Source organism: Fusarium flagelliforme (assembly GCF_020744385.1).
Source record: "Fusarium flagelliforme strain FIESC 12 MPI-CAGE-AA-0113 chromosome Unknown B0J16scaffold_4, whole genome shotgun sequence".
Lineage (NCBI taxonomy): Eukaryota > Fungi > Ascomycota > Sordariomycetes > Hypocreales > Nectriaceae > Fusarium > Fusarium flagelliforme.
Window position 1 is genome coordinate 551,721 of NW_025763506.1, and position 23,709 is coordinate 575,429.

Below are 23,709 nucleotides of genomic sequence, written 5' to 3' on the forward strand. Positions count from 1 at the left end.
CAATCGTGGCATGGTGTCTGAGTAATGAATAAGAATTTTATAAAGCTTCGTTTCGTCTTGTCTCGGTAGCTTTTCGCGGGGAGAACTGCGCTAATGCGAGGACGGCAGAAGAATCCATGTTCTGCAACGTCAAGACAGGATTTACGACTTTTGTATCTCTCACCATTGGCTTAAGATCATAATGTTGGGGTCGTATTAGCAACCCCATCGTATTGTTGTCGCCCTACTTGTCCCTTCTCAACCCGGGTCTCCAATTTTGTTTCCTCGGCATCTAGAACCGTATGAAGTTGTTCCAATAATTCCAATCAAAGTCCCCAACGTTTAACTCCCATCCCTCAAGACCACCAGCATCAGTCGCTACTTCAGCACCCGCATTAGCAACCCGTCTCTTCGCCCAAAGCAACTCTATACAAGAAGGTATAGCATCCGCCTCCGTCAAAACCTTCCGTCTAGTTTCCCACGCTTCCAGGACCAAGTTCCCCAAAGCAGTGAACAAGGGACTCTCGGAATTGTCAATCAGCTCAGCATGATCAGCGTATAAGCCATCCACAAGTTTCCACGCCATAGCAATTCTTGGACCTGAATCTCGTTTGCGTAGTTCGCTAATGAGGTATATGTATGCGTCGATGTGATATGTTGAAGTAAGATGTGTAAACATTTGAGATGAGAATTTGCTTTTGAAACCGACGTCGACGTATTGGATGAATGACAGTGATGCGTTGAAGAGGAGGTCGCTTTCTTGACGTGTCATGTAAACCTCTTCGCAGGCTACTGCACGGCCTCGTGGATGATATAACATAAATCGCATACGTGCAAGGGCGAGATTCGCCATAGCATACGTGAGATCATGAAATGGGACACATCTATCCAACTTGGACAGATATTTCTCCGTGTAAATAGCTTCCAACTCATTAACTGCTTCAAATCCAAGATTCGTCGGCGTCTTTCCCTTCCAAAACCCAGGGGCCATACTCTCAAAGACTTTCGCTGCCCGCGGCGAAGATTTGACCCAGCTGGTGACTTCAAACTTGATCAGTACAATGATCATCTCCGTGGGACCGTTATGCTGGATAGGAGGTTCAAGCATATCTGGATGTAAGTCTGCGTCGTTTATGTTGAACGGTAATCTGATTTCTCCAAAGTCGCTTTTGGATAGCTTGATTCCAGGCGTTGATACAGCGCGAACTCTGGAGTCAAGACCTTTTATCTGCCACCAGAGTCTAATCCGCATTTCCTTATCGAAGAAGGATAATTTGCTGTCTTCGATTTTGTGAAGACCCATCATCTGTCCTGTTCGGATGGCGACTGCTGTGAGGGTAGTTGAAATTTCCGACTCGGGATTCGAGAAGACGAAAAGGACCATTGCCTGGAGGACTTCCAGTTCTTTCGTCGTCATAAAGTCCGCTTCCGTCAGAGCTCGCAGCGTTGCAGCTCGATAACGCGTGATTAAAACGCCTCTGTCTTGACCTAAAGACGACTGGCAATCTTCTGCCGATAGCGACGTAACAGAGAGTGTGTATATAGAGAACATGAGTGCTGCGAGTGATTTGTCGACGTGGGACAGATTCCAGGTCGCTTCCAGGATGCGCTTTTGTAGAGTTGGTACGTGAATAATTTTGATCAGTGGATTGACCGTTTCGACGAATGTTTGCCAAAGGAAGTAAATGTGCTTTGGTTCCGGGTGTAGTTCATAAATATTTTGGGGATTTTCTAATACAGTGCTGATTGATGGTGAAGGATGGAAGAAGGGGTCGTCTTTGTGACGAAGCATCATGGGAGGATATTTGAGCTAAACAGTCAGTCAGTTAAGCGATACAATGCAATCTGAACAACTTACTTCTGGACAAAGAGTTGACCAAAGACATCTATCAAATTTCATTAGCTTTCAATCCCATCGGCCGCCACAAGCCCTTTACTTACAATTCCGTCGGAGCAGATTCATCATCAATCTCAACCTTAGCTTCCAAACCCGACGATCTCCAAACATCAACATGCTGCGTAAAATCAACGCCATTTTTCTTCATCAACTCCTCATACAGCGCCAGCCTGGCCAACAAATCCTCATCCGCAGCTCTTTTCCTTGGCTTAGGCGGCGCAGGAGCTTCGTATGAGCATTGCGTCCCTGCTTTTTGACAATTTGAACAAGGATCTGTTTTATCGCATTTGACTTTTCGTCGTGCACAGATTGTGCAGGCGTGTTTTCGTATTTCGGACATTGTTAGGTGAACAAATAGGAGTATGGTAAAGGAGAGTTGGTAATAAGAGGGATATTCGGATGTCTCGGGGTTGAAAGAGGTTTAGTCTCGGAAGGGATCGTACCGAGCCAATGAGTTGTGGGGACCAAGTCCACTACGTAATTGGAATAGCTGATGATCAAACACTGAGGGTTCAAGAATCGATGTAACGATGGAGAGGCAAGGATTATTCATCATAATTAACTTTTAGACAATTTTCCAGAAACCTGGATGAACTTAATTCAATGATACGAAAAGATTGGTTATCGTACGATGCCATGAACTAAAAATTACTCCGAGCCGAGGCATGGAATGTTGACGGCGACTATTTGCGGGGCTTCATAAATGTACTTATCATCTCGGTTCTGCCCGTTGTTCATTTCTCTGCAAACTCTTTTACCATGGCTGAACAGAATATTTCGCTCGAGGCTGCTACTCGGCGGTATAAAGAGCCAATTTCTTGGTTTGCAGGTGTCGGATATGCCGTTGTTTATAATGCGCTGCACTACTTTATTGTGATCGCAAACAATGTTCTTGCGATCAAGGAACGGTTCATAAAGCCGAAGAACGGACCTACTTTTATCAAGAGATATCCCTGTCGATCAAAGCTTCCTCTCAGGTAAGTCTCTTATATCGAATTTGATGCATATTGCTAACTGATGTAGAATCTTTTACCCAAAGAACTTTGACGCAAAGGATGGGAAGAAACTCCCGACCATTCTCAACATCCATGGTGGCGGCTTCGTAGTGGGCAACCCTCGCGACGATGACCTGTTCAACTACACATTCGCCAACATGCACTCCGTTATCGTCATAGCCCTAAACTACACCAAAGCACCCCGCGCACGCTTCCCAGCACCCACCTATGACCTAGAACAGCTCGTCCTAGCGGTTTTGTCCGATTCATCTCTGCCCATCGATCACGACCGTGTTGCGCTCATGGGAGCATCAGCTGGCGGCAATTTAGCCCTTTCTGTGTCGATTCTGCCTAGTATGAACGGTACTGGCGATGGTGTGAGGAGAATCAAGACGGTTATTCCGTTATATCCTGTTGTGGACGTGTCTGTGACTCGGGATTTCAAGATACAGCACAGACAGTATAAGCCTTCTCTTGGTGGTTTCCGTGCGAATCCTGTGGACTATCTGTTGAGACTTTCGCCGGTTTTCGATGGGGCGTATACCCTACAAGGCCAAGACCTACAAGATCCTATTCTCAGCCCAATCTACGCTTCAAAAGAGCAACTGCCACCCAACATCTTCATGCTCGGTATTGAGCTAGACATGCTGGCTAATGAAGGCTGGAGAATGATCTGCGGTCTATCAGGCCGGGAGGTTGGAGATCAGACTGTTGGTCGAAATCATGTTCATCCTCATGGAAAGCTTGTGCTTGATGATGAGAGGTTCTCGTTCGAGGTGAAGAAGGATGGTGGGAATTATAGATGGCTATTGGTCCCTGATCAGATTCATGGGTATGATCATTATGATTCGTTGGAGTTGTTACACGGGGATAAGGAGCTGTCTAAAGATGCGGAGTTGAAGACCAAGGAGGCTCAGAGGGAGATTGGAACGTGGCTGTTTGAGGGGCCGTTTGCATAGATATGTTCTGGGCAATGATCTACGGGAGAACTTGACAGTATGTATAGTTAAATTTGTAACAAGAACTATTGTTATAGACTATAACCTTGTGTTCTTACAGAACTATCCCACTTGGATTAAGGAAAGTTAAAAGTAAAAGCCTTGTGGCTAATCTTTTTAACAACCCAAGTCTTTCCACCATCAGGCGAACTCAATCCAGAAGACGTAGCCTGGTTAAGACCAAGGGTTCTTCCAAACGTGGGATCGGCCCGGTCCAAAATGATAGTCGTATCGAGATAATCTACTCATGTTAGATCAACCCCACCATACCATGAGATGCAGACTTACCATGAGCAGCCATGGTACCGACACAAGCGGCATCTTGACATTCAACCGCAGTTCCCCAACCTTCGGCATGACCAGAAGCTGTTCTTGTTAGTTTTACTGTCATGAGTGCTTGGGCTAAGGATGCTTACTAGTGGAGAGGGTTGAGACGACCCTTCCATCGAGGGCAACGCTCTGGTCGTATTTCTTCGTCGCATCGTTGTAGACGTCTATACTCGAGTCAATACAGCTTTTCAAAGTTCAAGCAGGAATATTCCTACAATGGATCGTCATTCTAGCACCAGGACTAGCAGGAATCTTCCTCTCACCGCCTAACTGCGTGCCTTGCAAAGTCGAAGCAAAAGTACACCACTGTCCAGGCTGTCCACCGCATTCACTACCTTGATTAGCCAGGTTCCCATGACAGATCAAGTCTACTTACCGTCTAGGATCCGCAAAAGAAACTGCCAAAGCCTGGATCAACGAGCCAGCACTCGTGCCCATACCAGGCCATAGGGCCAATCTATCTTTCTGACCCGGAACCCGCGGAAGAACAAGGGTAGTTGTAGCTTCGCGGATCCATGACTTTGTTGGACCGAGGGAGAAGAAGGGACCGAAGTGCACGTTTGTTTGGGCGGCTGTCGTAGAGAGGAGGGAGAGGACACTTAGAGCTATGGAGAGCTGCATCTTGGCTGTGGCTCGAGTACTGTAAGAGGCGGAAGAAAGGGTGGTAGCAAGTGAAAGTTTCTAGTGCATGTGGATTATTATCCGTTTTTATGTTTATATTTCTATCTTATTACTACGATGTTTCTTATCTCGGAGGATTGGGTTTTTGTTCCACCTATTAGAGAAGTGAGCATGCATGAATGTTTCATTTCGTTGTGGACCTTCCTTGCTTGGTGAAGATTCCGGCTTACCGATGACCGTTGTTACTGTAACATCGTGCTTCATTGACATGCCACTTTGAGAAAAGAGGCCGGGAATTAATACGCAAGTATCTATCAAAGGGAACAATTACACCGATCAGTTTGCGGACATAATCATGCTTGTATCTTGGTTTATTTGGATTGGACGATAGCCGACACTTGATATAGCGAGCGATAAACAAATCCATGTATGAGCATATTCCCGGATCGTTCCCAGACGTTGTTAAGTCTGAGGCTCTTCCGACATTTCGTAGTTCGAGAAATCGTCCGGCATATGAACCAGCGACTCCCACATATCCTAGAGAACACGTAAGTCAGGAAGTATACCAATCTCATACAATTCAATCTTACCCAATCCACAGGTTCCGAGTTGTTAAGCATAGCTTCAAGACCCTGAAATTCACTCGAGAACGGCGTCTCACTCGGCGGAGGCATGTTCACATTCACTAGCCGCATTAACTTATACCCTTCCCAACAAGATTGAGCAACTTACCATGTCCATTCTGAGTAGCTGCCTTCTCATTACTGATCATCTTCTCCAACGAAGCTGCCGATGCCTTGTCGTTGACTGACACAGCGTTCAGCATTACTGTAAGCATATCATAAGCCTGTTTTGCTTCGGCAGACACAGCCTTGAGCGCTGCCCAGAATACTTGTGAAGTCTTGAGAGCCTGGATCATGTCCGCACGCGAATAACCCACGAGTTCAGGATTTTGCTGCTCAGGTGGCTTGCTAAGTTCAAGACAAACAACCATGGAAGCGAGCGAAAAGTCATGGCGTTCGAGAGATGTGAGGAACCAGCGATCCTTGTACAAAAGACCTCCGACTTGGACTTCCTTGAGAATGCTTGCTTGGTGTCCGAGAACAGTCATGGCTGAGTCGACGCAGGCTGTTCGGGAGTAATTGTACTTGGGGTCCTGGTACGCTTTCGTCATGTGATGGCGATGCAATGTACACCTCGCCTTTTGGAAGAGTAACTCCAGGTTATATCGTCGGATGAGGATGTACGGCGCAACCATGATGCAATCTTCTAGCTTGGCGATCTGGAAGCAAGGTGGCATAGACTGATGCATCTGATGAAGTTTGTGATCAAGAGCCATGATCTCCTCATAATTCTCCGTCTTACCAAGAGAAACTTGGTTAAAGATGGTTCGGTAGATAGTCATCATCCTGACTTTAACTCTGGTGTACAAAACAGGAGTCATGACCGTATCGGGTCTCGGTGGTGGAAGTCGAGTAGAATCAGGTCCGAAATCATCATCCGTGATATTTCTTGGCAGTCTCGTATCACACTGCGACTCTTGGATAAGAGAAGGAAGACCAAGTTGGCAAGAAGTCAGAATGTCAAGCTGTTGGATAACACCCCAGACCCTCCGACGCATTTCGCCATGGAACGGAGAAATGCGAGGATAATTATCCGGATCGCGGTGGTACCCCATTCTCATCGCCAGGCGGACGACAATACCGGTCAAGATCCAAACTCCAAGGTGAGCGTCGCGTCGACGGACGAATTCACCGTGGATGTTAAACAGAACCGTTTCAAGAGTATACTTACCCGGCGCAGTGGAGTACTTGGACAAGAACAGACAGTCTGTGCAGCGGCGGTGGAATCCTTCTGCTACTTCCATAGGTGCGCCTAGACCTTCGGGCAGTTCATCTTGGGAGCGGATGTAGAGGAATGTTCCTGTTGCGAGAACGCCGAAGAGCATGCCGATCCATTGGACTGAGACGGAATGAGGGTCGTTCCAGAAGCGCTTGTACTCAATCTCAAACTCTCCGGTGTGGGTGATCATAATAGATGGTTCAGTCGCGGTAAAGTATCGCGATACGAGTCTATCAGTGATGTGCTTGGGAGGCATATCTGCCAGAATCTCGTCGAGACTAGGTTGTACTCTTCCTGAGCCCAGAAGCATGGGGACTTGGCTTTGAGCCTGATCTGTGATACCCAGATCTGTAGACTCATTCGTCTCGTCAAGATGTTCACGAATAGAATCGACCTACAGCACGTTAATCCTGTTCTTTCCTAATAATGAATTTCTTACCTCATTGCAGATAGCAGACCAATGACTACTAGAAACATAAATCGTCTCATTCGGATTCGCCATCAATCGTCCAGGTTTAACCTCGGTGCTGTCTCTACTGCCACTAGAAGACGGCAGCGAATCCTGCAACGAACCATGCGGGATATAGGTGCTAGCAGGACTCTTAATACTGGGCGAATCAGAAGAAGGAGCCTGCTGCTGAGCAGGCAACTGATTGACAATAGATCCCAAAAGCTGTTCAAGATGACGAACACGATCATTCAGATCAGTCTGTCGATTATCCCTCCTCTGCTGCGCAGCCGCGCGTCCTCGTGGCCACGGGGCGTATTGGCAGGAAACATTTCTAGCGACACAATTGCTGCAAGGTTCATCGCGATCACATTTCAACCTTGCCAATTAGCTTTGTCTCCACATATGAAAGTAAGCACATACTTTCGTTGACGACAGGAACTACACGACAGAGTCGCTCGTACAGGTTGCTGCTGCTGCTGCATATTGAATATTGGTAAGAAAAGCACGGATAATTGAGTGAGAAATTAGAAGCTCATTAGTGCAGCATCGGGATATTTTAAGCTTATCTCCCGTTGATGCTCAAGCTTACGTCACGTGTAAACTATGACGATCTGGCTACTCTTTTGAACCGATTATACGCCTCTCATTTGTCTCCGGGTTATGTTACAAGCTTGGCAGGTGATATAATGGATAGTCTTGTTAGATTGCCCTGTGGTTCCGGTTGGTTCATCGGAGTAAGCGACACTGCAGGGGTCTCAGTTAGGCGTAGGGCTGACTGCTAGGGCTGAGTTCAGTCTGCCTGACCACGCTGGCCTCAAACAATTGGCGCGTAAAATCTCATCCTGTTTTCAGGATCCCACTTCTTCTTCAATCCCTTGAGCTTTTCGATGCGCCAAGACTCATGACCATACATATCCTCCAGCGATTCATCACCATGCGCATAATTAACATACGCACGTAAATGCTCCGGATCATCGCTAGCCTCTAGTAAAAGACCCCTCAATTTCCGCCCATGCTCCTGCGCCAATGCATCCAGCGTAGCATTCGGCTTATACAGGATAACCGACGTGATGAGAATCTCGTCATCACGGTGAGGAAATGCTGACTTGGCTGCATCGACTGCTTTAACGCCGTGGGTAGAGTAACCCTCCAGGAGAAAGAATGAGCCGGCAAGTTCGGGAACGTGATGGGATATTTCGGCGATGGAGTCATAGACTTTACGGACGGCGGGTGGATTGTAGTCTTTGAGACCGACGGGGTAGCGAAGACTTGTGGAACCTTTTGCGCAGGCGACTGTGTCTTCGCCCATGATGGTAACGTGAGCGAGTTCGGGCATTGGGACGGCGTCTGCGTTGACGTTTAGAGGACCTATGTCGTGAAGCGGTTTGGCGTATTCGCGTGCTTCCTCGACGGTGCCATCTGAGATGATTGCGTACCAGATAATGGGCTGTAAAGAATTAGCCCAGATCCCTCTTCTACCAACAACTTTCTTACCTTGTCTGGGTCAATCTCTGGGATGTTGACAATATAAATCCAATGGGTCATATGCGGTGGTTGAGTCTTCTTCATCTTGTTCGTCAACTCAAGAATCTCTTCAAGCTTATCACCTAAAAAGATAAATATCTCGTACGACCATTTTGGGTTTTTAACGTCGTAGATGCGGTATTGCCATTCTGTGACGATACCGAAGTTGTGTCCTGCTCCACGTAGACCCCAGAAGAGATCGGGATTGGAGTCTTCAGAAGCTGTCACGGCTTCACCATTAGGAAGGACTACGCGGGCGGATATGACTTGATCTGAAGCGACTCCATACTGGCCCTGCAGCCATCCGTGGCCTCCGCCGAGAATGGGTGCTGAGATGCCGACGCATTCGCAAATACCGGTCACTTATTCCTGTTAGCTTCGCCACTGAGACTAAGAGAAGAACTTGCCCGTTTGCTTGTTTGCTGCCCAAAGAGTATCAACGACCTTCTTGACACTGGCTCCTCCACTAATAGTCGCAGACTTTCCATCTTCAGCAAGCTTGATATCATTCATGCCGCGAATATCAACGATAATGACATCTTTGGCAAACTGCAGTGCCTCAGTTGCTCCATGGCCTCCCGATCGCGCAAGGAATGGAATTCCATGCTCATTCGCATAACGGATCTATCAAAGTCAGGAAGAAATCACACGACTTACTTGACCACTTACAGTCTCCTGCACATCAGCTTCTGTAAACGCCGCCACAACCGCTCCAACCTGAGGCGCATGCCAGTCTCGCCATCGACTGATAAGACCTCCGAACTCATCATTCTTGCGTAGTACTATCGATGCATTGGGCGACAGCTTGGATGATAGGTCCGACCAGGTGCTTTGTGCGACAAGAGATGCGAGGCCGAAGTTACCGAGCATCTTCTGAGGAGACGGTGCTTTGTTCAGCACCCAAGAAACGCCTGCTGCGATGACCTCCATGGTAAGTTTTGTCCAAGCAATATGAGAGTTATTAGAGACGGTGTCTTTATACGTCTTTCTATGAGGTTAAAAGACCGAAAGTTAAGCCCGTTCCGATGAATCCGGATGCGCTGCTGATGTGAGATTCGAAACTACGAGCACCAATGAACATAGATTTTGTCCGAAACGTTGAATGGTGATAAACACAGATCCTGTCCGCTTTAGAGCACTCAAGCGTATTTATGATTGCCAGATTAGGTGATGATTGGTTGTCGGTAAAACAGCATTGTCCGAAGGAGCCTGTTGAAGATTTCGTGCCACTTTTAATGCAGCAGTCATCCTTCAAGATGGGGAATATCGCATTCAATCATATATGATTGGGCAAACATAAGTAGTTGTAGTCATAACCGGATAGTTCTTTTCAAAATACTGAGGAGCTCTAGATGAAGGGTCAAAAGATCACAAGCTAGCAATATACTTGACCTATACGTCAGCGTCCTGTAAACACCGGAGATTACTGTAAGATCGCGTACACTCTCGTGAAAGCGAAAGTCTTTCTCTCACCCCATAGATAACCTGGCTTACATCTTATTCAAACCCAAAACCTCACTAATCTCATCAGTATCAGCATGATCTCTCGAATGCCTCATCCGATGACACCACGTAACAACCCTATCCTCGCCCTCTCCCTCAAAAAGAAACTCCCCACCCTGTAAATTCGGCGCACCAGAAGAAAACACTGGATATCCTTGCATGAATCTCCAGATCGCCAGCTTGATAGACCAGTACGCAGCATAAGCATACGAATGCGGCATGTAATTATTCGGCGGCCCATCCTTCCACGTCTTTATCATCCCAAGAGTACTGTATATCTTCTCGGAGGGCTCTGTGTAGATGGGATATTGCCAGCCTGTTTCTTGACGGTACATTTCTATTTGCTTTATATCGCCGTGGCCGACTATGATGATTGCTGTGTCGAGACTCTTGAGTTTTTCGGGTGTGGCGTTTTCGGTAAGCCATTTGGTGTAATGGACACACGACTGACAACCAAATTAGTTGGGAGGTGAGCGATTAGATGAGAGACTTGACTTACGCAACAGTAGAAATGGCGTAAAAACACGACGAGAACGCGCTTGGGCAAGTCTGGTCTGTTGTAGATGCCCTTGAAGGTATGTTTCTTGCCGTCCTCATCGTACAGCTCAATCGCGTCTGCGGCTTTTAGCGCACTTGCGCTTGGGGGGTCGTCGTTGACATTGTTATCGGAGTACTCCCGACCGGGAGAGACTTCACAGGAGTTACTCATGGTGTTAGTTGAGAGTTGATAATATTTTGCGATGAGCTGGATGACGAGGAGATGTGAGATAAGGTGGCACAGCATGACATCCAAGCGCTGATGGAACGTACTGACGTCAGCACTAATATCCCCAACTTAAAGGTCACATGGCGATTATCACTCTGAATTAATTGTCTCCTCTGCGATTAGAGACCTAAGATACCTTCTGTAAAAGAACAAAAACCACAATGCTAAGAACAATTACAGATCGTTGAACAATTATACGAGCTACTCTTCTTAATCAAGAACAATCTTAACATTCTCCTTCCAATCATTCCTCGGCATCTTCAACGAATTAATATGTTGCGACTTATTCTCAAACCCAATTCCCACCGTGCATAGAATATCCAGATTCTCATCAATACCCAACTCTCGTCTGATGATGTCAGGATATCCGGTCGGAGCAGCAGAAACTTGAGTGCCCAGGCCCTTCTCCGTTAAGAGCAAAAGAAGTGTCTGGAGGTAAATTCCAACAGATAGAATGTCGCCCTTGTTAAGTTCTTTGTCGATGGATATGACCGCAACTATCGGGGCGTTGTAGAAATTGAAATTGTCAATCAGAGTCTTCTTCATAGCCTCTGTATCTCCGCGGGGAATGTCATAACCATTAGTCCCATAGACATGGTGTCCCAGTTCAGAACGATAACGGCTATACGACTCAGGAATCGCATCAATCTTGAGTTCTTCGCCATTGTGGAAAGCTTCAACAAGAGCAGCCGAGAGACGTTTCAGCGGCGCACCAGAAGTCAATGTTACTCTCCAAGGTTGGATATTAGTCGAAGAAGGTGCATGCTGAGCGATGCTAAAACATTCTTCGATAATGTTCATGGGAACCTTTTGACCGGTGCAAAAGGCGCGAGTGCTGTGGCGGTCAAGAATGGTGTTTGCAACGGCGTTGTGAGCTGAGTGGATTTCATGGCGTTTCAAGGTCTGCTCTGTAGGCATTGTGGATTTGCGGTCTGAGTGGTCGTTTTGTGGACAGCCGAAGGCGTGCGGTCTTGCGTTTTTGAGACTGAGAGACATCTTGATCGAATCAGTCCTGATGATTTAAGCCGTTGGTAAAGTTTTCGCGACTCTATATATGCCCCAGTCTGCGGCGATATAATAACACCTTCGGACATAAATTGTTGACTTTCAGCTGGTCCCATTCCACACTGAGGATATTGCGAATATCTTTTCCTGGGTCAGCAAGGTCAAAGTGACATGGACGGGGGTTTCGGCCGAATCAACACAGTTTCAATTCGTCCGAGCCGGCATTTCTCATCTTCGCGTAAGCAGGATTCGGTTGTAACATCCGCTGACAAATGCAGCCATCTCAGATCAGATGTAAGCGAGAAGTTCACGAGTTAGATGTCGAGTTTCTCCCCAGAAATATAAGCTTATCTTACCGGCTATTGTAACGTAAGGGAGGTGTTGCGTAAGTCCGAAGTCACATGCTCGGAGTTAGTGATTGACCTTCATATGACAGGGTTGTTGAGATTCGTGATCATCTAAGCGAACAATGCTAAGAGACTTCAGGAATAGACTTTAGGAACAACAGCTACAAATATTAGTATATGGCTGTTAAACTGTTCTAGGAGATAGGAAATGCCATGAGAACAGTATGATACAAAGTATCGTAGGGAAAATCATAAAACCCAGATCGTTCGGAAGATCTATTCCACTAGTGTACGGAAGTTTCAGTAGCCGTATAGTTTGACCGAATAGACGGAGACAGACCCTTTATTCTTATCACAATCTAATCACGATACGTGCACTAACGTCGGTCGCGGGGGATGTCAATGGATGGGTGCCCAACCCAATACTGACTTTGGTCAGCCCTATTATCGGCGTGGTCCTGGCTCTCAAATTCCCTATACACTCCCGAGCTATCGTGCTATCGCTAGTATTACCGTGATTCGAAATGCCTACACGAATACTTTGGCAAAAGCAAGCAACTCAGGAATATTTCCAGACCCACTGATCTCAATGAACTTGCCGGATCAAACCTCCCGACTCGAGATTTATCATTGCTTCCTTTGCGTCATGAGATGAGGAACAACCGTCCCAATAGCTTGATTCTTATCAGAACTTATGACGTTGTCCACATGGATGAGACAAGGGCCGTCTATCACCATCGCTCATATTCTGCCAGATTCGAGGTATCCATCCAGAGCCTCCAGTCTGATGCCCAAGCCAAGATATTATCTGATTACGATTTCATCTCCATCTGGCATTTGCATGTCACCGGTAGACCCTTGCTACTTGCGTCATACATCCTACCGTGTATCCGCAACCGTGCCTGGCAGATGTCCCGGTGAACAAGCTTCGGTATTCCCCTTCAATCACCGATACCCATCATCGGGAAACCGCCAATAACAAAAGAATATCGAAGCCCAATAAAGAAAATTCTAGATGACTGACCAGGGCCAAGATCTGGGTCCACTGTATCAACGTAACATTCGGGGAGTTTCTTCAGCTCAGGAGCTAATAGCCCGGCCAGCAAAAATAAAACAAGGATGAAAACTCTGGTTCTCGCCCAAACAAGAGTCATTCAAGTACTTCTTTGGGAGACAATGTTCCTGAAAGAGTAGCCTGGATGAATATCACATCCTTTAAAAGGCGAATTTTCTCGATCTCAGAGATCACGGCCCGTTTTATCTGGCAGGTGGCGGTTCCACCATCAGAGATTTAGCCGCGCTAAACCTTGTAGCTGAGTCCACCAAGGGGAGAGAAACCTCCGGGCTTCAGTTCAGTGGGGATGAGTTAACGTCATGGTGATAAGGGTGTCGCCTGAAAGCAAGACGTATAAAACTGTTTTTGTCTGTGTTTTGTAGGAACAGTATTAACAATAACTCTCTTGGTTATCAATATGCCTGGACCTCAAGAGCAAAACCACGACTATTTCTCAAAACCAACTACCCCTTCAACTCCAGGCCAAGTCCATCTCGGCAATGTCGCAAATCGTATTCCCAGCACTATTTCGGACCGAGAAGGTACAGACCGCTCAAAATCAACAAATTCCAAACGTCATGTTCTTCATGGATTGCCTACAAGTTTCATGTCGCGTATGAGTCGACGACCAGCTGCTTCCAACAGAGGATTTTCAAGAATGTCTAGTGAAGGTACTGCCACTCGTCCCACAGCACCGCAACATTCTTCTCACCATCACACTTATGCGCCTGCGGAGGATGGATACTACCAAGAGAACCCTTGGTTCGGAGAGCAGGATAAGAAGCCTATCTTTAGTCTTGGAAAACCTCTTCCTCATAAAGTGAGGCGCAAGGTGTTGAAGCCGATTAAGCCTGATGGAAGGATTGATGAGGAGATGGCTATTGTGAAGGAGGAGCCTACGAATGAACCACATCCTGGATATACCTCGCGGACTAATTCTGGTCAACCTTACCGGATGCAAACACAAAGCAGTCTTCAGTCACGGGATATGCAAAGACAGCAGAGTCGGACGACAGCAGCAGGAGTTGCTCATAACGACAAACGAAATGATGCTGGTCAACCAGTATTTGACTACGTTCCCAGCGAAGCAGCGCCTACCCCTGGACACCGCGATCCTGCTTCAAGGGTAGAATCGAGGCAAGATCGTAACACCTCTCAGCCCGAGTACAAAGTCGATGGTGAACCATTAGGTCACCAGGAGAAACCTTCTGTGGAAGCTGGTGAGACAGATCCCAATGAGATGAGAAACTGGTGGGCAAGGATACGAGCGAAACATCCCGAACCACTAGCCGAGTTTCTTGCGACGGCAGTAGCTATCTTTCTCGGTCTCACAGGCACTCTATCCGTCAATCTATCCGCCAAACAATCACAGTCCTACGGTACATACGAGACATCATGCTGGGCATGGGGTTTCGCCTGGATGTTCGGTATCTATCTCGGCGGCGGTGTATCCGGCGCCCATATGAACCCAGCTATTTCTGTCTCCCTATCAATCTTTCGAGGCTTTCCCTGGAAGCAATGCGGTATCTACATAATTGCGCAATTCGTCGCAAGTATCGCCGCAGGTGCATTAGCTTATGCGATATACGCCGACTCAATCCACTACGTCGATCCTGACATGACAGGATTGTCCATGACATTCTTCTCAACACCTCGAGAATGGGTTACTCTAAAATCCGCCTTCTTCAATCAAGTCGTCGGCAGCGCAATTATGATGATCGCCGTCTTCGCTCTCGGAGACGATCAGAACAACCCACCTGGTGCTGGAATGCACGCTTTAGTCCTTGGTTTTCTTGTTACGACTCTCAAGTTTACTTTGGGCTACAACATTGGTTCTGCTCTGAACCCTGCGTCTGATTTTGGACCACGTGTTGTTGCGTATGCTGTTGGATATCGACAGGAAAACGTGTTTCATAGCGGATGGTGGTTTTATGGACCTTGGGCTGCGACACTGATAGGATCTGTGTTGGGATGTGCGCTTTATGATAGCTTTGTGTTTGTGGGAAGTGAGAGCCCTGTTAACTTTAGATTTGACAAGAGGGTTAAGAAGTTATTACAATAGACATAGACATATAGATTAGCGATTTAGAGCGCATTTTATTAGACCATCTTATCCTTTCACCTCCTTGAGCGCAGTGTCTTGCACTCACTCGCCAGTCGTAGCTTACTTATATGATCATGAAGTGATGAACACGCTAAGACAACACCAGCTATTCCTGACTGCAGAAGCAACAACGACTTTGCCAGCTCACCACCAACACTCACCCACGCAATATCTTTTCCGAAACTACTTGCCACGGTGATTAAACTGATAACTCCATCAACAGAGTACCACGTCACAGTTAGTGTCAGTAGCGCTGATTCGGATGTTTTAGCAACTTTCAGAGCTGTTCAACCAGTCAATTAGCTTTCCACGGATAGTCTCTTTCTAGACAAACTCACTCTTTCCGTACACCCATACCTTGACGAAGAATGCGACTGTAGATATCCACGCGCACCTGATTTCGTGTGTACCTCTGCTTTGCTGGAATCCGATAGCCGCGAGATTTTCACAAGCCATGTGCAGGCCCAGGCCTATTCGAGATGTCGCGAGAAAAAGGCAAAGTGCATCTTCCAGCATTGAAACTTTATAAGAATGGATGTTATTTTTGTGTAGACGTTTTGTAAGAAGTAACACTAGGAGTGTGATGGCATCAGTGAGTATGTTGTTGACGCTGTGCATGTCGTTTGTTGTAAAAGAAGATGGCATGGGGGCCCGTCGCTCAGCCACGATTAAAACGAGGAGCAGAATATTCGATACAAGACTAAGGGTTATCATCTTTATATCATTATCGAAGACCGATGGCGCTGGAAGCCCAGGTCTGTTCGCTGGTTGGTGTCCCATGTTACGAACTTGGAAGACAGATGAGGGCAATTTGAGAATGTTTTATCACTATGATGCCAATTCCTTTCACAAAATCATTTTTGTTCTCTTATGTAGCAAATCTCCCATCCGATTGTATCACCACATTCGTGTGAAGCTGCGCAATGGATGAGGCTGTGCAATGTTGGTCCTGCGGACTAAGACTTTACTCCATGCCAAGCACAAAAGTTCCGATCGCATTCGTACTCACACATCACAAAGGTTTTAACATTTGCGAATAGGCAAGACATCTCAAATTTCCAGGGATGTTCAAGTGCTTTACGGAATATCAGTGTTGAAGATCGTCGCTTGGGCACAGACCTCGTGCTGACTCATCCAATTCTTACCGCTCCAAATCTCCAGCCCCTCCCTTTTCATCATCATTCCACGATATCTCATCAATTCTCATCAATCATCATAACGTGTAAATATGTCGCCACCTCAATTAATCATCAATCCCCCTTTGCTCAACTCAGCGACGCCATGGGCCACCGATCTCAAAGATCTGATGGCAATCGCGCTATCTCCATCAACCGGCGCTATCACGACCCGCACATCCCTTATCAATGGCTTCAACCACCAGCATGAACACCATCAATACCTATTCTTCAATCCTGCTTCGATGGACCCAGATGGAGGTACTTCGTCTGATCAAACACCACCGAAAGATCCTGCGGCGGAGGCTACGGGTTATTTAGGGTTTGATGGCGACACATCTGAAGGTACCCGCAAAAAGTACTCTACTGGCAGCTTGAATACTCTGGGCTACAGTCCGATCCCTCTAGATGGATACCTTGATATGTTGACTGAGATATCGCGTCGGCTTCCGAATTTGCGAAAGACGTTTATCGTCAGCGTTACTGGATCACCCGAGGATATCCAAGAGAGCTTTCGGCGAATCGAACACGCTTCCAGAGGTGTTCCTTTTCCTTTGGCTATGGAGGTCAATTTGAGCTGTCCCAATATTCCTGGGGCGCCACCGCCCGCCTACGATGGCCCTTCTCTGGAAAGGTATCTTGCTCTGCTACCACAACGTCCTTCTCTGCCGATTGGAATAAAAACTCCACCTTACACACACCACGGACAGTTTGCGACCTTGATCCACACATTGCAGAAGGCGGCGTCCTCAATCAGCTTCATCACCGCCACAAACACTCTTGGCTCATGTCTCATTCTTCAAAATGACGGAAGTTCCCAACTACCTGGTACAGGCGTAGGTGGCATGGGTGGACCATCTCTGCATCCTCTCGCTCTCGGAAATGTGGACACTTTACGAAGAATGCTGGATCAGACGCCTGAACTGAGTCACGTACAGATCATCGGTGTTGGTGGAGTTCGCGATGGAGACGGGTGGCGAAGGATGAAAATGGTTGGGGCTTATGCTGTTGCAGTGGGGACGGGTCTGGGGAAGCAGGGGCCAGGCGTGTTTGAGAGGATTGAAAGGGATCTCCAAGGCAATGGGGATGTCACTGAGTCGAAGCTGTGAATGGTTGTTGTCAGGGACTCCCCATCCAGCAGAGATCGACTTCAATATGGCACTTCACAATCGTAGTGAGACTTGCATATTGATTGAACGTAGCAACGCTTGCATTAAACATTTCTAAATCTAACATCTAAACATTTATAATCTATACATATTCTCCTCTATTAACTCCCTTAAGTAGAGTTGGAGTTATCGGCGCAAGACCAAGCAGCAGATCCACCGCTGACAGCGTAAGAGTCGATGATTTCCTTGATAGAACCGTAGGTACCTCCGATCATGAGGAAGGTACCGAGAAGGATGACGAAGCCACACCAGACAACCATCATGGTCCAGCGGGTGGTGCGCTGAGACTTGTCCTTGGTCCAGTGGTCGTAGAGCCAGAGAGCACCGAAGAGCTGCATGCACTGCAGGGTTCCGAGAAGGGCACCGACGAGAGAGACGAGACCGCCGAAGACGGGGATACCACTGGCGATGACATAGGCGATGAGGGCCATGCCAAAGGTGCAGCTCAGCCAGACGGCCCAGTGGGTGAAGGAGTTGGAAGTGAGGTGCTTGGAGCCACGGAGAAGACGGACGAAGAAGTACTTGGCGGGGACCTATTCCAGACTGTTAGATATTGTTTGATGGTAAGATTGTGATGACCGAACTTACGTGAGTGTAGAGAGTGGCAGAGACAACCAGACCGGGAAGAGCGATACCGTAGCTGATCTTCTTGATGACCTTGCCAGCGGATCCAAGAGCGGGAGAAGCAACGTAGGTACCGCAGTAGTAGTAGACAACGATGCCGACAACAATGTAGACGATGGTAACGACAGTCTGGCAAAGGATAAGAGCCTTCTTGTAGTGCTTGGGCTCACGCATCTCAGCAGCAATGGGGAAGAAGACGGGAGTTCCGCAGTAGGCGAAGATGAATGCAGAGATAGCAGACATAGCTTGGGCGAAGGTAGGAGTGTTGAAGAGCTTGTAGTCAGAAACCCAGACACCATCTTGAGGAGCAAGGTCAGGGCGGTCCTGAATACCGACAGCGACGGTGACGATGAAGATGGAGACGATCAGGGTAACGAGACCGACCCAAGCGAGCCAAGAAACACGGTCCAGAGTTCGGATGGAAGCAGTAAGGAAAGCAACGACCATGGCAACAGCGACAAAGACGGCAGTGCAAGTTCCATGCTCAGACAGAGAGTTGAGAGCAATAGAGAGACCAAGCATAGCAGATCCAGCGATACAGATGGTGAGAAGCATGTAAGAGATACCGTAGAACTCCTTTCCGAAGCGACCAAAGACAAGACCAGCGGCGTCGTCGATACCGTAGACTTCAGGGTGACGTTGCTTGAACTTGCCGACGATGTAGTCGGACCAGGTGGTGATGACGGCGATGGTAAGCATGCAGATGATACCGGGGATAAGACCGAGGGCGTCGAAGGAGGCGGGGATGGACAGAACTCCGAGACCGATTTGGGACTTCATCATGAGGACTGATGTTCCGAGCCAGCCAACCTGTGCATGTTAGTTGACATTACAGTAATGGTGTTGTGGTAAACATACGTTACGGTAGTTGGGACCGTCTTCTGTGATGGTACCAAAAACAGCATCGTTGGTAACACCGGCTTCCTCGCCATGGTGCTTGGTAGGCTCAGGGGCCTGGTTCTCCGAGTCGTAGTGGCTCATGTTTGTATAGAGAATAAAGATGATGACTGGAGAAGCAAGACATTCATTCCGGGGGGATGGTTATATATACGTAAACAACGAGAATCTAGGCCATTCGCATCTGGGGTAGTCTAGCCCATTAGTCTTCTTTCTCTTCGGTTTACTACCGTACGTAAAAGAGTTTGGTTTGACGATCCTTTGCCCCCATACCCCAAACTGACTCGCATCTCCGTTGATGGATCCCCAGTGGAGAAGTTACCAGAGATACGCTGAAAAGGCCCCATGGGGGGAAAAGACTCACAGCATTGAATGCTCGGCGGGCCGAGTTCGTAGCTTATCTTACACGGCCTGCCCTTGTGTGAATAATGGGTCTTATCGCCCGTCGTGTTGGTAGCATCAAAAAGCTGAGCCGTCGAATGCCGGACGCAATCAAATTTTTCCTGCAGAGTTTGTCGCGCCTTAACCTGAAAGGGCAATACATCTAACCCAAATCAAGTCTAGAGGGTTCCCCTCGGCGGATCTTCTCCAACTCAGCTGGCGGCTATTCTCGCTCCAAAAGAAACGTCGAGACACTCCAACTCTCTGGGTCATGCTAAAGCTTAGTTTAAACTTGCCCCGAATCCATTCTCTGGAGGAATCGTTCCAGAGAATGAATCTCGGGGCCCCGGAGACTGTAGTTTTTCGTACGTAAAATCAACATGGGGAGTCGTGTCATGTTGACAAGAATCTGGAGAGTTGGGTAAGTCTGATGATTTTTCCCCAACTTTTGAAGTGCGGAGAAATTGTGCAGTGCATGTACATTTCTCCAAACTTGACGCCATATCCGCTCTTGGAGGCAGCGCGCTCTCGGCTCAGAGGAGGGGGGAAGCGACATGGGAGCAGAACGGCACTTGTCGCCGTCTCCACTTGCGTGTACGGTCGGCCCGAGTCTATGATGATTTTGATAATGATAGTGAACAGCAGTAGAAAGGACGGATTATCTATCATCACCAAGATATCAGAATGTTATCTCTAGACATAAACTCACATCATGTTTATCTCCCTTCATCCTTGAAACTCATCCACAAAAGCTTTGAACATTTCAGCTTCCACCACATGTTCAATCCCATGTTCCTCTTCCTTGCTGGTGGAGTACATAAACGAAGTGGGAATCACCGCGCACGTTGACCTTGACATCTAGACCCAACGGCGCCCTCCATGTCTCATCGACAGAATGTACGTAAAAGAAACCTCGCGAAACATAATAACGTTGACCACATGTTTTTCTTGGCGATAAAGAAGTCCCCATGGGGAAAATGTCAGGTCTCCATACTATAAACCTGTGATGATCATCTGTCTTGTGACATGTCTTCTTGCCGCCGTTAAACATGATGTTCAAAAAAAACCTGATTATCTGATGCTACTAACCGCGTCAAGATTAAGCTTGTAAATAAGAAAGGGATAAAAGGCTGCAAGCTAAAAGGATCTGCCTCACCCGAAGACAGCCAGCCGCGGTACGGTGCCGGTTACTCCAATTTCTTGTCTCCGACCTACCCAACAGCGTAATCACTCATTATCAGGCACAATACCTACCTGGGTACATTAGATGGGAGTATGCACCTGCCAAGAAAAGAATATTTCACTCATCCATCGCCTGATAATGGTCGGTCATACCGGTGCGCACGCGCCACTGCAAGTTCGGGTCCGCGCCTACAAATTCACTGCCACACCCACACTCACACTGTACCTCTACCTCAGACCTCTAGCACTTAGCGGCATCAAATTTTCCATCAGCCGCGCTAGTAATGCAATGCACCTTTTCTTCTAGAAGACCTGGATTTAATTGCTATTGGTCAAATAAAATATTGTTCCTTCGGGAAGACGCCGTGAGTAACTGCAATGGGAATTTTATCGTCGTCATCCATGCAAGGGCACGACGTCGAAGGCGGCCGCACGTGGAAAAAAAGATCAGCATTTATGTTTCTCTCTTCGGTTGGTAGAAGAGTGGTTGTGTTCGCTACGCGTCGGCTTTGGCGAGTTTTCATTTCCCTCCTGGAATGAGAAGTCAATCACGATTCAGGTTCATCAACACCGAGTTATTTCCTTCACCGGTGTAAAATCCGAAGCTATACCTCGTAAATACTGCCTGCACACTGACCATAAGGCTGATATAGCTAAGACTCCATGCCCAGAACCGACCACTCGTCTAGGCATGCAGTATTACGGAGTAGACGGATATCCGTCGTCTTGCACAGACTGTGGGGAGAAAAAGCATTGGTAATCAAAAAGAACAGATATCGAAGCGAAGCAGTGCTGAAGATCTAGACCATTTGGGCAGTTTTTGTGTCCATCCGCTCAGATAGTAGCAGTAAATGGGCCGATTTCACATGCTCCACTGCGCTCGTCCCTTTGGGCCGGGATACCCCCTTTTTCTACCCAAGATAAACGAGACGCGTTGATGACAGTTTGTTAATTGTTTGAGATAAATGTGAAGGAATATTGATTGGCAGTGTGACGCGACCTGAAACCGCGATGGCTTTGGAGGCTGGGTGGTGAGATTCCTGTGCAAGATGGATCAGATCTGGCTCATTCTAGAGATGTTCCTTTTGATGAGTTGGAGAAGTGTAGAAAATAATGACATTGCGACAGGTAACACTTGGTTGCGTACACAGCATTATTAGCAGTCTTTGTCATGTTCGGAGGCAATATTTGGTAGTAGGTTAATTGGAATCCGGACATGCGGCAGATGGGCCAACATTCAAAATGCCACCCGGCTATCTCGGAAAACACTTAAACTACAAGCAATTAAAAGTGAAACACGTACATATGGAAATTACATGCGATCCATTCCTCTCAGCTCAGATAATTTCCGTAGATGCGAACGCGTCGATCATCTAACTTTGCTCCTGGTCCTACCCTAAACCTTCTCACAAGCAAAGGATCGCCAACACTCTGAGATCTGGATGAGTAAGTAAAAAGTCGATCACATATTTGTTATGGGAATTGATCAGAATGCCATAGAATGCTTGGCTCAAGGTACGTAATTAATCTGATGGCATTATTGCAGAGTTGGCGACTCATCATGACGTCAATCATGCAAAACGTCAAACCGGTTGAGCCTCAACCGCCAAAAATAAGTGAAGATTGAACAGCAGAAGGTCATCATACTTCAACAAAAAAAGGAAACAAAAAAATGTCCGACGGTTTAACAAACCCCGCTGCAAAGCCAGTGCCAAGTGGCCACCGATGGATTCTCTTCGTCTCGGGTCCCACGGCTTCTGGCAAAACCTCAGTTGCGAAGTACCTCGCTGATGAGCTGAACCTCAAATTTGTAGAGGGTGATGATGTACGTTGACAGCAAACTTTTACCGAAACTATACACTAACCTTTCGAAAGTTCCATCCCAAATCAAATGTTGATAAAATGAGCCGTGGCGAAGGCCTCACCGACGAAGACCGCAAAGGTTGGTTGGAGGCGCTTCACGAGCACGCATTGCATCACCCCAAAGGCCCGGGCACCGAACATCTCGTCGTAACATGTTCCGCCCTGAAGCGTCAATACCGAGACGTTCTTCGCGAAGGATCTGAAAAAGCAGGTGATCTGCGCGTGCACTTTTTACACCTTGATGCGCCAGAGGAAGTGCTCACGAAGAGAGCTGCGGCGAGGAAGGGACATTTTGCTGGGCCGGCGTTGGTACATAGTCAATTTGAGGCATTGGAACGGCCAGGGAGCGATGAGACTGATGTTATAACTGTTAGTGTTGATCAACCTGTTGAGAAGGTGCAGAAGGAGGCTTTGGAGAGGGTTGCGGGGTTGTTGGATGAGGATCCTGAGTAATGGGAATAATGATAAGATGGTACAAAATCCAAAAGCGAAAACAGAAATACAACACTTTTCCAGAGAGAAAGCCATCATGCCAAGCAAAAAATGCCAAGCCAGGAACTAGAAATGGCAAAAACATACAACAGCGGGGATTCGCTGGTCGTCACCGACCCAACTACTAATCCGCCCCTTACCAGCTTGACTATGGGAGAGCGGACGGGATCCCGTATTTTCTGGTAGGTATGGTCGTATGTGAAAGGATAAGCTTGTAGAATGACCTATATTCCTGCTTACAGCAGGTCAGACTGTTACAGGTACGGCTCATAGCGAGTAAGTTGGCGACATCTTCATTCAGCATCTGTTCATCATAGAGGCGCAACGTTGCTTAGCAATATTAACCAGGGAAATAGTTTTGGCCAGAGGCTATCATTCGAGGTGCACTTGATTGCTCATTCCAAGATCTTGTCATCCAAGCCCATACCCGACGCTCCTGTCACCACGTCAAAGTAAAAGCTCCTCTAAAATCTTTTGTCCATCCCTGAACTTCTTCCTCGGATTATTGTT

General features: G+C 47.4%; 11 protein-coding genes across 11 annotated transcripts; 4 read left to right on the forward strand and 7 right to left on the reverse strand.

The window, feature by feature from the left end:
- Window positions 1-29: 29 nt before the first annotated feature.
- B0J16DRAFT_286167 (uncharacterized protein) lies at window positions 30-2,219 on the reverse strand (the record flags this gene model as incomplete). Its single annotated transcript, XM_046124081.1, has 3 exons — window positions 30-1,789; window positions 1,838-1,865; window positions 1,921-2,219. 3 exons carry the CDS (start codon window positions 2,214-2,216, stop codon window positions 272-274), a joined length of 1,842 nt encoding a protein of 613 aa, XP_045982366.1. The 3' UTR covers window positions 30-271.
- Window positions 2,220-2,519: 300 nt separating this feature from the next.
- B0J16DRAFT_286170 (Alpha/Beta hydrolase protein) lies at window positions 2,520-3,930 on the forward strand. The gene is made up of 2 exons (XM_046124082.1): window positions 2,520-2,853; window positions 2,900-3,930. The coding sequence occupies exons 1-2, from the start codon at window positions 2,636-2,638 to the stop codon at window positions 3,828-3,830; spliced, it is 1,149 nt and encodes a 382-aa protein (XP_045982367.1). The 5' UTR covers window positions 2,520-2,635; the 3' UTR covers window positions 3,831-3,930.
- A 16-nt stretch (window positions 3,931-3,946) lies between these two features.
- On the reverse strand, window positions 3,947-4,820 carry B0J16DRAFT_267048 (uncharacterized protein; the record flags this gene model as incomplete). The annotated part of the gene is made up of 5 exons (XM_046123436.1): window positions 3,947-4,113; window positions 4,158-4,253; window positions 4,286-4,363; window positions 4,415-4,530; window positions 4,576-4,820. The coding sequence occupies 5 exons, from the start codon at window positions 4,818-4,820 to the stop codon at window positions 3,947-3,949; spliced, it is 702 nt and encodes a 233-aa protein (XP_045982368.1).
- Window positions 4,821-5,168: 348 nt separating this feature from the next.
- On the reverse strand, window positions 5,169-7,595 carry B0J16DRAFT_398206 (uncharacterized protein; the record flags this gene model as incomplete). Its single annotated transcript, XM_046132374.1, has 5 exons — window positions 5,169-5,357; window positions 5,411-5,505; window positions 5,553-7,056; window positions 7,102-7,489; window positions 7,534-7,595. 5 exons carry the CDS (start codon window positions 7,593-7,595, stop codon window positions 5,283-5,285), a joined length of 2,124 nt encoding a protein of 707 aa, XP_045982369.1. The 3' UTR covers window positions 5,169-5,282.
- Window positions 7,596-7,927: 332 nt separating this feature from the next.
- On the reverse strand, window positions 7,928-9,567 carry B0J16DRAFT_371654 (uncharacterized protein; the record flags this gene model as incomplete). Its single annotated transcript, XM_046130420.1, has 4 exons — window positions 7,928-8,560; window positions 8,608-8,999; window positions 9,093-9,261; window positions 9,307-9,567. The coding sequence occupies 4 exons, from the start codon at window positions 9,565-9,567 to the stop codon at window positions 7,928-7,930; spliced, it is 1,455 nt and encodes a 484-aa protein (XP_045982370.1).
- Window positions 9,568-9,946: 379 nt separating this feature from the next.
- Window positions 9,947-10,907, reverse strand: B0J16DRAFT_414197 (AhpC/TSA antioxidant enzyme-domain-containing protein). Its single transcript, XM_046133421.1, has 2 exons — window positions 10,640-10,907; window positions 9,947-10,586 (listed from the first exon to the last, which is right to left on the reverse strand). Exons 1-2 carry the CDS (start codon window positions 10,847-10,849, stop codon window positions 10,128-10,130), a joined length of 669 nt encoding a protein of 222 aa, XP_045982371.1. The 5' UTR covers window positions 10,850-10,907; the 3' UTR covers window positions 9,947-10,127.
- A 126-nt stretch (window positions 10,908-11,033) lies between these two features.
- On the reverse strand, window positions 11,034-12,261 carry B0J16DRAFT_121988 (Nitroreductase-like protein). Its single transcript, XM_046121613.1, has one exon. The coding sequence runs from the start codon at window positions 11,900-11,902 to the stop codon at window positions 11,117-11,119; it is 786 nt and encodes a 261-aa protein (XP_045982372.1). The 5' UTR covers window positions 11,903-12,261; the 3' UTR covers window positions 11,034-11,116.
- A 1,469-nt stretch (window positions 12,262-13,730) lies between these two features.
- B0J16DRAFT_319542 (aquaporin-like protein) lies at window positions 13,731-15,374 on the forward strand (the record flags this gene model as incomplete). Its single annotated transcript, XM_046125526.1, has 1 exon — window positions 13,731-15,374. The coding sequence occupies one exon, from the start codon at window positions 13,731-13,733 to the stop codon at window positions 15,372-15,374; it is 1,644 nt and encodes a 547-aa protein (XP_045982373.1).
- A 1,233-nt stretch (window positions 15,375-16,607) lies between these two features.
- On the forward strand, window positions 16,608-17,849 carry B0J16DRAFT_340390 (uncharacterized protein). Its single transcript, XM_046127670.1, has one exon. The coding sequence runs from the start codon at window positions 16,645-16,647 to the stop codon at window positions 17,698-17,700; it is 1,056 nt and encodes a 351-aa protein (XP_045982374.1). The 5' UTR covers window positions 16,608-16,644; the 3' UTR covers window positions 17,701-17,849.
- B0J16DRAFT_121998 (transmembrane amino acid transporter protein-domain-containing protein) lies at window positions 17,786-19,472 on the reverse strand. The gene is made up of 3 exons (XM_046121614.1): window positions 19,243-19,472; window positions 18,349-19,194; window positions 17,786-18,293 (listed from the first exon to the last, which is right to left on the reverse strand). The coding sequence occupies exons 1-3, from the start codon at window positions 19,363-19,365 to the stop codon at window positions 17,871-17,873; spliced, it is 1,392 nt and encodes a 463-aa protein (XP_045982375.1). The 5' UTR covers window positions 19,366-19,472; the 3' UTR covers window positions 17,786-17,870.
- A 3,044-nt stretch (window positions 19,473-22,516) lies between these two features.
- On the forward strand, window positions 22,517-23,160 carry B0J16DRAFT_269222 (P-loop containing nucleoside triphosphate hydrolase protein; the record flags this gene model as incomplete). Its single annotated transcript, XM_046123504.1, has 2 exons — window positions 22,517-22,669; window positions 22,720-23,160. 2 exons carry the CDS (start codon window positions 22,517-22,519, stop codon window positions 23,158-23,160), a joined length of 594 nt encoding a protein of 197 aa, XP_045982376.1.
- Window positions 23,161-23,709: the final 549 nt, after the last annotated feature.